Source organism: Rhinolophus sinicus, linkage group LG13, assembly GCF_036562045.2.
Source record: "Rhinolophus sinicus isolate RSC01 linkage group LG13, ASM3656204v1, whole genome shotgun sequence".
Taxonomy (NCBI): domain Eukaryota; kingdom Metazoa; phylum Chordata; class Mammalia; order Chiroptera; family Rhinolophidae; genus Rhinolophus; species Rhinolophus sinicus.
The window spans coordinates 26,454,895-26,469,043 of NC_133762.1; the positions used below are offsets into that span (position 1 = coordinate 26,454,895).

General features: G+C 42.1%; 1 protein-coding gene across 1 annotated transcript in view; it reads right to left on the minus strand.

Annotated features, from left to right (window-relative positions):
* The window catches only part of ARFGEF2 (ARF guanine nucleotide exchange factor 2), a 79,417-nt gene that overhangs the window by 15,944 nt on the left and 49,324 nt on the right, over positions 1-14,149 (minus strand). The window contains exons 24-30 of the mRNA XM_019756154.2: positions 12,095-12,135; positions 11,823-11,992; positions 7,933-8,084; positions 4,090-4,262; positions 2,811-2,971; positions 1,259-1,389; positions 963-1,092 (exon numbers count right to left, since the gene is read on the minus strand). Coding sequence (XP_019611713.1) covers positions 963-1,092; positions 1,259-1,389; positions 2,811-2,971; positions 4,090-4,262; positions 7,933-8,084; positions 11,823-11,992; positions 12,095-12,135 — 958 coding nt within the window. The remainder of the gene's footprint in view (positions 1-962; positions 1,093-1,258; positions 1,390-2,810; positions 2,972-4,089; positions 4,263-7,932; positions 8,085-11,822; positions 11,993-12,094; positions 12,136-14,149) is intronic.

Here is a 14,149-nt window from a genome sequence, read left to right on the forward strand (position 1 = left end):
TTTTGCAGCCCCTAACACTGTAGAAGACAAGTTATAGATGTGGAAAAACAGTCATGTATTAAGTTAAAAAAGCAGTTTTGGAATATGTGGTGGGATTCCATTTTTATAAGAAAAACATGTATCTCAAACACGCACGTGCGCGCACGTGTGCACACACACACACACACACACTCAGTGTGTGTGAAGGGGTAAATGGTGGTTACCTATAGAAGAACCGTTGGTGTTAAAATTTGTTTTCTGTTTTCTGATTTGCTTTATAATGAACAAAAATTTAAATTACTTTAAAATAAGATTAGAAAACTGTATACTATGACTTCAACCATATTTAATTCATGTAAAAGACTGAGGGAAATTTGCCAAAATATTAATTCTAATTTCTGAATGGTAAAATGACAAATTTTCTGTATATTCCTAATAGTCCATATTAAGCATGTCACTTTTATACCAGGGGGATGAGGGAATGATGTTTCTAAAAGAAGGCATAAAATCTTAAGCTAGAATATCCTCTCCCTACCCCTCTACTTCCATGGGAGAAATAACAAAGGCAACTAGAGGCATCAAACATCCTTTAAAAAAAAAATTTGCTAACATCATCTCTGACTGTAACTTCATTAAAAACCCTCTTAATGGGCTTTTAAAGGGACCAGAGTCACTCCACTTTTTATTGACTCTTCAGGAGTTTATATGAACCAAACAAGTAAGAGGACCAGTCAGGTGGCCTGGCAGGTATGATGCCTGAGGGCCAAGCGGGCAGAGCATGGTGACTTATTTCCTCTCACTCGTCCGCAGATGGGGAGAATGTCTCAGTACTAGTTGATCCTGGTAGAAGAGTGCCAGGAAGGGTGTTTCCATTTTCAAACACACCATAAGTGGCTCAGGATTTAAGACTTCCGTGGGGATGACGATGTAGCCCCCCGAGGCAGACAAAGGCCAGAGAGGGCAGTGCTCCAGTCATCACCTACCTCCGACTGCTGTTCAGGGAGCTTCATGTTGTCAAAAATCCTGAACACGATTCTGAACAGGTCCTGCCACCAGTGCTTTTCAAAGGTGTGGCCATAGCTCTTCATGATCTCGAACATGACTGTGAGTCCTCTGGAGGAACAAAGCCAGGTGCAGGACAGAGAATGAGGTGGGGGAAGAGCAGAGCAGAGCAGAGCAGAGCAGAGCAGAGCAGAGAGTGCGAGAGCACGGGGTCAGGTGAGCAGGTGACTGAGACTCACTTGGCGACGGAGGGGGCACCGCCCTGGGACACAGTTACCTTGTCCGTACATCTAGCTTGCATCTGTTAATGATGCAGGAGAGCTCAAACAGGATGGGGAACCAGCCTCGGACCCAGACTCTGTCACCAGGAGCCACATTCATGTCGTCACTTGTGTATTCTTGTAGCACCTACAATGAAAGTCACCTCACAGATGCAGACTATGCAAGCGAAAGGAAGGAACTGAAAGGGAACTATACAAAGAGTAGGGCCCCGCACATTTCCTTTCCTAAAAACATCCATTCAGCAATGGGGAATCCCAAAGAGCTAGAGACAAGTCTGTCCCAATGACACCGGAGCAGTTGCCCCATAGGAACCTATGGACCTTGTGGGTTTTAGACTAAGTTAAGTGGGTCAGATCACAGGAGTCCTGGGGCTGGAGGTGTTACATGAAGAAGAGCACTACAGGTCAAATGGTGTTAGCAAAACATCCAGGAAGATTCAGTATCTTAGGTCTCTCTGGGATGTTACGGTAATACATCCTACTAAGATAATAGCAGCAGCAGCTACTATTTACTGGGTGCTTGCTGTGGCCAGGAACTGAGAAGGTGCTCTACACAGGTTAACAATTCTCACAATAATCCTTTGAGGCAGGTGGAAATAATGGTCCCATTTTACAGATGAGTCAGTCAAGGTACTAAAGATTAAGTAAGCTGCCCAAGGTCATGCAGCTAGGAGCTGGCAGTCTTCCCGCAGTCTGGATGTGAAACCCTATCTCCGGAATATCAAGCCATCTGCTCTGTAACCTCTCGTGAAGTGGTGTTGTCTGTTGTAATGGAATTTCTTTTGCAACTCCAGTTATCTAAAATTAGGCAATATCTCTGTACTTCAGTTAACTCCCCTGCACAATGGGGATATAATTACCCATCCAGTTGGTCTGATGTGAGGATTAAGTAAATCAACACAGAAAGTACCTACAATGCTGCCTGACAGGAGCTAAGTGGCTTTCATGACCACCACATCTTAATGAGCTGTTGCAGGGATCAGACATATCGTCTCACAGGTTTATAGTTCCGTAAAGAATGCTTAAGAAGAGATCTATATAGGCCACTATAGTTTAGTTGCTTATTTCCACCCAATTTCAGTGTTTTGAGACTTCCATTTAAACCAAGCAGGACTCTTTGGAAAGGTGAGACATAAGAGAAAAACCCCAAATGTTTTCGGGAGAAAACAACAGTTGTTTTGTAAATGGGATTTCTCAGCCATGTCCCAATGGCATAATGTCATTTCCTAAAAGGGAGGTTTGTTTTCTTTCAACTAGAAAAATGTCTAGCTTCTTCAGCTTTGCCAAAATTCAAAGGTAAAATATTATCTTCTACAAAACAACTTGTAGGATACCATATAAAAGTTCAATACGAATAAAATAAATAATTTCATGCATACAAAATACAGAAAAGGTGTAACCCCTGGAATGGAAGCACTGTGAAATAACACCTAGCTTAGGGCAAACAGGCATTTCTATAGAGAAGCTGGAAAGCTCTTGCCAGGAGTGAGGGTTTTGGCCCCAAGGCTCCTTCCCCTCACCGCCCATGAGTGAGGAAGGAAAGTGTACCCGCGGCCTCTCAGAGACGTATTTCCCGCAGAAGCGGATGAGCCGGATGGCTTCCATGCTGGTGTCAGGGAAAGCGGCGTTGCAGGCAAACTCCGACAAGCACTTCACAGCATCCTGGAAGGAATCAATGGCTGCGGGGAAATGGTGCTGGAACGTAGTTGCTGGGGAGACAAAGGCACATTTATTTTTGTGAGAACAGGATTCAGAATGGGGATTGCACGCGCGCACACACGCATACACCCCTGAGATGATTACTTTTGTGCAAATCTAAGAAAAGCATGTCAGATTCTCTGAAAGACAGTTTCTTATTAAATTATTCAGGAATAATTAGCCCACAGCTTGGGCTACAATGGTTCCCGAGCCCATGCAATGATGTAAAGGCCCAAATATTAATTTATTCAATGAACATCTGAGTGCCAACTATGTGCAAAGTATGGTTTTGGGGACACAGAGGTGACCAAATTTCCTGCCCTCACAATGTTATCCATGGTAGTTTGTTCTATAAAGTGGCTGTGAACACTGAATGCGCAAATACTGAACCACTGCTCCTGGGGGAAATACAGGGTTAGGTTTCTGCGAACCTCGAGCCACATTTTCATGAGCCAGTCAACACATAACCTTGTTTTATGTGTGTTTCTGTTTAAAGACACTTCATTTATAAATGACTGATTCAGTCACAATGAACGCCAGGCCGACAGCACTAGAGCTCATGCTGGAAAGAGTTTATGTAAACAGGTATTTTCTCCTTAAGGCACACCGCAGCCTTCCTGCACGTGGGGTTACTGGACGGCACCATGCTTCAGGGCCACTTTAAATGGCGAAGTCAGCAAGCAAAGGACAAAAATGTGGCAGTATGTATACCACAGAAAGGACACTTGAATGCTTATACGAAGGGGGCAGCAGCAAGAAATCAGAGGGTCGTCTTGTTCAGCCTCAAGCTGGGAACGTGTGCCCTGGGCAACTCAAGTGTTTCGCTGCTCTGCGCATGTGCATGTCCACCAATGACCACAGAAGCGCCAGGAGCACTGGCTTTGGGGTTACATGGAACTTTAAGAAAGTGGTGAATCCACAACAATGGAATCTGTGAATAATGGGTGTCAACTGCATTTTCGTCACTGGGTTGTGCACATGACATGAACTAACACCACCGCCTGGCACGTTACTGTATCGCAGTACCGCTAACACAAGGAAGCCTCCTTGGGGAGTACAACAGACAGGAAACAAGCGGGCCCTCTTTTCCACTTGCAGATGGGACATCGGGGGGAAGAGAGCCACGTACTGACGATGTGGCCCGTGGTCTGGAAGGCCAGCTCCACGATGTTCCCGTCGTGATCGGAGGCAGCCTGGTGGAACACGGCAAAGATGTTCTTCCAGCCTGAGCGGATGTTGGCCGCCTGGGAGCTCACCATCTGGGCAATGCAGCGGATCACCATGTCCCGGATGGTCGGAGACCTGAGGATCGAACGGGGCAGCCATGTCATTCGTACTTTGCACAGTGGGAAGACATATAGACACAGCTCATCATGTAGAAGGAGCACTTAAAAAGAAACAAACAGTTTTTAAAGCACACAATAATCCACACTCACCAAGGAGGTGAAAACAATTAGAGGTAAAAACAATTAGAACAACAAAAATTAATAATAAGACAATCACTGTGGCAGGCTGTTAGCTGCCTACCCCGGAGCCCCCCTGCCACCTCCTCGGTAACAGAACTCTGAATTCCTCCAGGCAGCAAGATGTCCGACCTCAGGAAACCATCATGAACAGTCTAAGATAACATAGCAATCTTGTCTCTTGTGCCAGGTCCTCAATTTCTAGTCTCCCTTGCCACTAGGGGCGCTACATGACCTGCTCTGACTAATCAGATGTAAGAAAACATCCTGGGGATGGGAAGGGAGGTTTCTGGGAAGGTTCTGCTTTTATCTTAAAAGGAATATAGTGGCATACTCTGCCGCCTGTCCTCTTATTCCCATTCTGAACACAGCATGATGGCTGGAGCTAGAGCCTCTGTTCAATAATCACAAAATAATAGGCTCAAGGATGAAATGCGAGCCTGTAGATGGGTCTTGGATGACAATTTGGGCTATGGAACCACAATGGGATTGCATGCCTCTGACTTGTTAAATAAACAATACATAGCCTTGTAGTTTAAGCCATTGTTGGTCAGTTTTTCTGGCCCCAAACTTTTAGACTAACATACTTTTAATAGTGCTACCCAGAGACCAGCATTCCTAAATTCTTAGTGCAGCTCCTCTTAGATTTTTGGACAGGGATATACATGTATGGTAAACACATACACATGGATGGGAGTACACACATATAATTTAAGATGCAATATTTTAAATTTAATTATTACAAAACAAAACCCGAAGATAGGAAAAATGGCCCATTTTCTTAAGCAGCTGCAAGGTTCAACATGCTACCTGGATACTTGCAACAGATTGGCATACGTATCTTGCAACCTATTAGGACATATACGACTAAGGGGTGAACTAACTCTATTATTTCACAAACAACAAGAAGCAAGGCTACACAAATCTATTGCTTCTGTAGCACGAACTTTGAAAGTTGTTAAGAGTGGCTTTGGGATTACAGACTTGACTTGCAAAATCCAGCATTCCATCTGGCTTAGGATAACATTCATGTGTGTCTGCTGGACCCATACTAACTCATAATAGGAGAGTTCAGTTAGAGAAGGCAAGAAGAAAGTCAAAACAGTTAAAAATTAGCTAAAAGTCCACAAGTAAATATGTCACCTGCAGATAACGGAGAACTGATTGCAACCTAGATGACGTTAATACATAATACAACTGAATTCATGGTTGTCTCCCCATGGGGAAAAAAGTGACTTCTTGCTAAGAACTAAATATACTTATTAAAATGATTTTTGTCTGATTGTTAAAAGTAATAAATGATGACAGTAAACATTATGGAAAATGTAGAAAAACATAAAGAAAAAAATTCCTTTATGTGACGATACAGTACTTCATAAGGAGAAACACGTATTACTATCTTTATTGTTATACTGTCCAATTCGATAACCTGCCCTTTTCTTTAAACTATTAAACATTTCCAGTGTTAAAAACTTTGTGAATGTTTTTACAGCTGCACAATATTCTATGCTGTGGCTGTACCAAGATTTACTTTAATACTCGTGTGTATTTAGGTGGTTTCAGCTTTTTAAAAAACTGTTCTGTGTGAATCACACCATTTTATTGTATTTCGAACGAACTCCTTAGGAGAGTTACAGAAAGATAGACTTACTGAGTCAAAGGGCACAAAAACATTAAGGTTCTTGATGCACAGTGCCAAAATGCTTTTAACAATGTGATAGGAATTTACAGTTCTACCAACAGTGTCTGAGAGTGGCTGGCACTGTGTGACTCGAAGCTTATGTTGTCCCTTTTCCAATGCTGGGTGAGCAGCAGCAGGACAAGCAGGGAAGGCCTAGAGTTAGGAGAGGAGGGATTCTGCGCCATCGGCGCCACCAGCCATCCAGGCAGCCTGAACACGCTGCTTTGTCCCATGAGGCCACCCTCTCCTTAGGCATACTCATTAGTGTTCCCAAAGATAGGAAAATTATTTTTATGTATATGCTAAACGTAGGGGTGATGCCAGATTCTGGAGCGGGCTTAATTTTGGTCTCTTAAAATAAGCAGCAAGGTGAAAAATACAGACACCAAGAGAAAGAGACACATGTCAAGGAGACTTCTCTGCGGCCCTTCTTTTTGCTACCTCAAACGGCCCACATTGGCTTAAAGCCTTCGAGCTTGTGAGCTTTCATTATCTTTCTAAAAACAATGATCCAAGCAGATCTGGAGTACACTCTTCCAGGGTGGGGAAGACATAAAGGATTATGCCCAAAAGTCATCCTTGACATTTCCTCCTTTTATCCATCCCCACCATGACCCCCAGCTAAGTCTTCAGCACGTGCTGCAGGCTTTGCTTTCAAAATGCATGCAGAATCCAATCCCACGAGCCTGAGCACCGCACTGCTATCTCCTTGGTCCAAATGCGGATGACCACAATGGCTGCCTAACTCATCCCACTGCTTCTTACTTCCCATGGATAAATGCAGGATGACTCTCTGAAATACACCAGATCATTTCACTTCTCTGCTCAAAAGCCTCCAATGGCTTCTGTCTCTCACAGAGAGGAAGCCAAAGTGCTTACACAGGCAGACAGTTCCTACATGACCTAGGTGCCCTGCTACCATTGGGACGTCATCTTCTAGGACTTTCTGCCTTGTTCAATTGCCCCCGCTACGCCGGCCGCCTTGCTGCTCCAAGCTCATCCTGCCACAGGCTTTTGCTCTCTGTTCCCTCTACTCATAACACTCTTCCCAAGACCACACAAAGCCACTCCTGTCTCGTTTCGCTCATCGCTCTACCAAACACATCTCAGCTCACTGCCCGCACAAAGGAGTGCTTCTACCCGTATCCCCTTATCTGGATTTAATGTTCTTTAGAGCAATGATCACCACTGCTTTACTGAACATTTACTTATCTATCCCACTGGAATATAAACAGGGGTTTACTTTTTAATTTTATTATGGAAAATTTGACACATACATAAAAATAGAGAGGACAGGGTAATGAATACTATCACCCAGCTGCAACTATGATCAAATCAGGGCCAACTGAAAATGGGTTTTTCACTGTTTCCTTTATTGCTGTATGCTTGGGAATAGGACCTAGCAGATGGCAGTTTTCAATAAATACAGGCTGAGTGGATGAATGAAGGTGACTGCTGCAGAGGGATAGCTACCTTGACCTCTTTTATCACCTCCCTGGGGCAGACATGTTGGGTCACATAATCCTTGACCTTGTCAGAGGCTGCATCGGCAGTGGCTTTTTCTCTAACCTCCCTCAGCACCAGCCTCAGGAAGGACATCTGACATATTTCTACTAGTTGCAGTGGTGTAATCTGTCCTATGGGAAAGGTTACACATAGACCTTAGTGTGGTTTACGTAGAGACAATAAATGCGAAGCACAGTCTGTTTATTTTATTTGCTTCCACCAACAAGGGAGGGAAAAATTAATCCTGTGGTTAGTGGTAGGGGGTCTTTGGAGGCCCCCCATGGGGAATTTGACCAAGGGTCTTTCAGAACAATGCACATACCTGTTTTTTTTCATGATATGCTCAAAGGGCCTCAGAAAATCTTTCTGGAAACGGAAGTTGGCTAATTCTCCCTTCTCAAGAAACTTCATGGAGAGTTGCCTTAATGAATCAACAGCAAAGATAGCCACGTCTTCATTAGGGTTACAGCCAACCTGGGCAGGAACAGGAAGTGAGGTGAAATAGGCACAGTGCAATAATATGGATGTGGGGTTCTGAACCTCAAAAATGGACAGACTGCCTTCAAAACAAATGCTCTGGGAAAACATACCTAAGGAGAAAACAAATGATTTTTTGTGGCTCTGACCTGTACAATTTTAAGTGTAATGATGAAAAATCAGTACTGCATATTTAATTAGAAGCGCTTTCAAAATGTGCTATTTAATTTGTTAAAAATTGTGGCTAAATGCTCGTAACATAAATTGTAGCATCATAACCATTTTTAAGTGCACAGTTCAGTAGCGTTAAAGACATTCACACAGCAGTGCAGCCAATCTCCAGAACTCTTTTCATCTTGCAAAACTGAAACTCTATATCCAATAAACAACAATTCTCTATGTGCTATTTAATTTTATCCGACTATACACAAGAGGTCAAAAGACTCTGAGGTCTCTGTAAAGACTTTCATACTTGCCCCATCTGTCACCTAAAACAAATGATTATCAATGAATATCATCAGCCTCAAAAAATTCAGTAGAAATATGGAGGCTTTTCAATTTCCTTAGAACTGTACTTGTCTATGGTGCACCTACTTGCAGGGACCGGAGTTATGGGTGTCTATTCGGCTGGTGCTTCTCAGACTTCTCCCTCTGGAAGAATCCCTAAAAGCAGAGCGAGGGGATGTTTCCCAGCAGAAACCCTGCCGAGGGGGCTGGACCACTGGGCAGCAGCCTGCTCCAAGTGAGAAATTTTACTGACATGTGGTCTGACCTGAACATCTTTTACTGTTACCGAAGACAGGCTGCAATATTTTTTTCCAAAAAAAATAATGAAGCTTCAATGAGAAAATGGCAATGTAACGGTACGTTCATATACATGGAATTACTTTTGGCAGTTAAAAAGAAAGAATGAATCCAGCCTTAAAACAAAGGAGGGAATTCTGTCACATGCCACAACATGGAGGAACCTTGAGGACATTATGCTAAGTGAAATGAGCCAGTCATGAAAGGACAAATACCGCACGACCCCACTTACATGAGGTACTTAACAGTCAAGTTCACGCAGACAGAAAGTAGAATGGTGGTTGCCAGATACTGGGAGAGGAAAGATGGAAAGTTGTTTACTGGGGACAGAATTTCAATATTGCAGAATGAAAAGTGCTCTGGTACAACAATGGTAATGTACTTAACACATTCCCGAACTGCACATTTATAAATGGTTAACATGGAAAATTTTGTGATGTATATTTTACCACAATTAAAAAAATAAATGCATATATGAGACCATAGTTAAGTCTTTAGGATTCCTTGATAAGTGGAAAAGCAAGTTATAAAAGTACATGTGTAATACTATTTATGTTTCTCTAAAATAACAAAACACACCAAGATAATATTATCTCTACTTCTGTGAGCTCCCAAAAATGTCTGGAGAGATATATAGCAAATTGATCAGAACAACTGGCTTTCGGGAGCAGCCTGTTGGGGATGGTGACAGTCAAAGATGCTTAGCTGTAATTCTTTTTTTAAGGTGTTCATGTAATTAGAGACTAATAAAAGAGAATATTCCCTTCCTAAAAATCCAGGATTCAAGGATTCCTGCTTCAGGAACACACACCATGCTCTTTGTGCAGCTTTGCACACCCTAGGACACACATGTGCCCCAGTTTAGAAGAGAAACATGTGGCTGTTCCAGTGACTCTGCTAAAATCCTGAGAGCCATGTTAGAACTGTGCGCAGGCATCCAGCTCTTCAAACCTACAGGATTCTCATGCGCTGCAGTTCCCAAGGGGAAGCAGACTATCCTCCTGAGGTGGTGGAAAGAATGAAAGGGCACCAGAGTGAGAAACTGAGTTTTCCACAACTTTGTGCTTAACTGCACTGATTAGATGGAACGGACATTTGTAATGAAGGTGACAACCATGAAATGTCTAATTCTTTTCTGCCAGCCTATGTCCCAAGCTTGCCCTTGAGTGACCCACAGATAACTGAGAATTGACATGTAAAGAGTCTTGACAACAGAATCGCAGGTGGGAAAATAACTTGTACAAACTGATGTTTCTTCCCCCAAAAGAAGTCCCACTGAACATGAAACCTAGACTTTGAAAAGTTAGGAATGGTTATCAAAACACTTTTGGATAATCATTTCTGAGAGAAAAAAAGGATTCCACAGCTGTTATAGCCAAAAGATCCGTGGAATAAATGACAATGTTTGTTCTAATTTAGCTGTCACAGGCTTGGTCAAGAATGCAAGGTACAGTAAAGGTAACGGTTCATATTTTCTTTCCAAGCAAGTTCATATCAGTTATGTCAACTGGTCCACTAAGAATTTATTTACCCAGAATGGTGGGAAAGAGGGTTGCTGAGTAAGCTGGTCACTTTCGATGACCGTGTTACTATTCACTCAACAACAAACAGTGGTCCTGGGTCATCGGCAGGCTCTGCGGCTGCCTCCTCATTGAGGGTTCAGACGACAGGTCACCTCCAGAGAGGCCTGACACACAGTACTGCCCGACTCTTTACTATCTGTTACTCACTCATAAAATGTGGGTGAGCTCCATGAGGGCAGAGGCCTCACCTGTCCACTTCCTGGTAAAGGCACTCAGGTTATTTTGTTGAACAGATGGTGAGAGGTACCTTACCTTGAGCCGATAAGGAAACAAAGTAAACAAAGAACTCGGATTAGTGATGAATCAAGTTAGAAGCAAGACTACCTCTGACCATGCCTCATTTCAGTGGGGTCCTGGCACAGACTAGCAGCTGCCCAGGAGAGCCAACGGTGCCCGATTCTTCCTTAATCTGCATTTAGTGGCATCACACTGCTGGCTTTAAATCGGGCCTGCTGGGGGATTTCCACAGACACCAGCAGTTGTTACCAGTCATTTATCAGTACTCTACTGCTTGTCCTGTATCCCCATGGCAGGCTTCTTCTTTTCATGATTTTCTTTTATTCAGTGTAGAGACTGACTCTCTTTTGAAGAAACTGTTTTTTACTAACATTATTTTAAGCATCTGTATCACACCTCTTTATCTCCAGGCCTGAGAAATTTTTTAAAAAATCATGAACTGTGTTTTGGTAAGAAACAGTGTTGTTACTTTTCCCTTATGAAGCAAATAACATGACAGATAAGTACATACACACAGGTAATACATATATATTCTTCTGATTTTTAAAAAATTTAATTTGGTCAAAATATGTGTGGCTGTGTCTATATGTAGGTAATGAAACCTCTAGTGGAGAGAAAGAAGTTTAGTTTGGTGTTCTCTCAGTAGTTCTCAATTTCAGAACCCAGAAGTCTCCGGCTTGTTTCTGATTTAAAAATAAATGTTACTTTCCTTGACAAAGGTTTCGGAAGTGTGGTGGCAATGGGAGTCAGAATATTAGAAGTAGTGACATTTAACAGTGAAACTATACGAAATGTAACTTAATCTTTGGTCGCCCAGAAAGCACCTCAGGATTTCGCAATGCCTTCAAACGCCGCTGTTTGTTCAGTGACTAATGATCTTTGTGGTCCTACGTCCGGGATATGGGATATTAAAGTATTTTCAACACTGCTGGATTTTTCATTTATTCTCCATGAGTGCTATCAATAAGTCAGTAGGCATATTGAGCTGTCCTCGACTCCACAGAGAAAATGAATCACAGGTACCTAAACTCGCGATCAACTTCTTTTTTGGATTTAGCTGCTTGTTTTTTTTTGGACATCGGTGCAGTGGTTTTTGAATTTGAAGAGTTACCTTATTGAAGTGATCTCCGATCACGTGCCATATTCGGGACCACTGCAGTCGGATCCGATTCATGTTGTAGTACGATATCTCCACAATCTTCTGTAAGCTGAACATGCGGGGATGGTGGGGGGAAGCCAGCTCGTCCATGGACACGGCACACAGCCAACGGACAAAGTCAACTACAGGCCAGACCCAACAATACACGCGAGGCCTCATTAGTAACGGTCAGACAGTCACAACAGGAGGCTTCTGTAGCTGTCACAGGTGAGTTAAATACATACCTATTGCATTGCCATCCAGTCTGGTAGATCCAGTAAAAATTCTAGAAAGATAATTCCAGACATATTAAAATAAAAATTAGATTTGGAAGCCTAAGTTGCGATTTCAAACAGAAAAGGCAGGAAGGAAATATTTCAGGTTTGTCACCTTCACTAAAACAAATGAGGCGTTAGAAGTATAGAACTGGTCAATGAACGGAGCTGAGACAGAAATGCCTAAACTGATAGAAAGAGAAAGCGATATATCAAGAGGAGGGGGGAGAGTCAAAACATAGTAGCACGTGATGTCACGACAGTGCGAGTGGCAAACTGAGGCCCTCCAAAAGAGCAACAAAAATTGACTTTTTCAGAATTGAAACTGGAAATTACCAAAGGCTTGTAAAAATGTTTATTCAAGAAAAATGGCTGAACCTCAGTAGTAATAGTGAACACTGTGGCATTTTAACTTAGCTTATTTCCATTACCTTCTCCCCAGCTCCACAGGATTCTTGAAAACCAACAGCTTTGAAGTGACAGTAACTGAAACTAGCAGGCTAGCAGCCACTGGAGAGGACAGAACAGTCTTGGAGTTTCCCCCAAAACACCATTCTCAGAGAACTGATATTGTTTGACCTGCATGGCAGTACCCTGGAAACCCCCATTTGCAGGATTTGTCTTTATTTGAACTGACTCAGATCTCATTCAGTGGGAATAGCCTTTTCCCAAGGGGTTTTGTAAAAAACAACCAGTAGTAACTGTTTAACACTGCAGCTACCTGAGGTAGCAAAAACAACTGGGGCAAACCAGGACCTGGCCAAAAACTCAAAAGGAAAAGCTGGGCATGAGATGTCCACGGAAACTTTAAAAATCCCCAACATATTCCTGCAAACCTAGACAGCCATCGCATGTGTAAGGCTTTGCACACACCCAGGAAAGATACGAGAAGGCCCTGAGCTCTCATCTTTGGTTGGCCTTAGGTTCTATATGAGCAAGAAGAGAAGGCAAAGGCAGAGTTGTAAACTGCTAGAAAATGAGAAAATATCCATTCAACACAAAAGGCAGCAGTAACAATGAAAGAATAGGGGAACAAAAAAGATGCAACACATTTAAAAACAGCAGACATAAATCCTACCTTATCAGCAATTATATTAAATGTAATTAGGTTAAACACTCCAATCCAAAGGAAGAGATTGGCAGAATGAATTAAAATAAATACGGTCCAACTACAGGTTCTCTAAAGAGACTCACTTTAGATTCAAAGACACAAATAGGTTGAAACTAAAAGTATGGAAAAAGATATACATGCAAACAGTAACCAAAAGAACTAGAGTGATTGTACTAAGATCAGACAAAATACACTTAAACAAAAATCACTACTACAGGCAAAGACTATTTCATAATTGTCAAGAAAACATAAAAAATTATAAACACATGTGCATCTAATAACAGAGTCCCAAAATATGAAGCAATAAAAGATAGAATTGAAAGGGAGAAATAGACAGTTCAACATTATCCAGAACTGGCAAATTTATAAAGACAGAAAATAGATTAGCGATTACAGAGACTGGTTGGAGAGGAAATGGGGAGTGACTGCTAACAAGTACCAGGCTTCTTTATGGGGCGATGAAACGTTCTGAAATTAGATAGTGGTGATGACTGCACAACTCTGAATATACTAAAAATGACTGAATTGTACATTTTAAGAGTAGATCTTATGGTACGTAAATTAAAAATTAATTTAAAATTAAAAAAGGTACTAGCACACAGAGAGGTGTTGGGCAAACTTGCTATAGTCTACGATCTGCTGAGGCAGAGAAATAGGAAAAAAAAAAAAAGTGTTGGAAGAAGAAGCATTTTGTTCCGTGAGCCGAAACCTAACTGAAAAAAGTGGGGGAAACCCATCAAAAGTACGTTGCAGATAATCTCTGTTAGAGAGAGGCGGAGAAGCAACAGAAACAAGGTAATCAAAGTGAGCTGATAAAGAGTTTAAATACCGAGAGGGTTGTTCAGAGAGCAATACAAATTATGTCAAAAATTTTATACTGCTATCATCTCAAAACTATCTATGTTTAATGCACT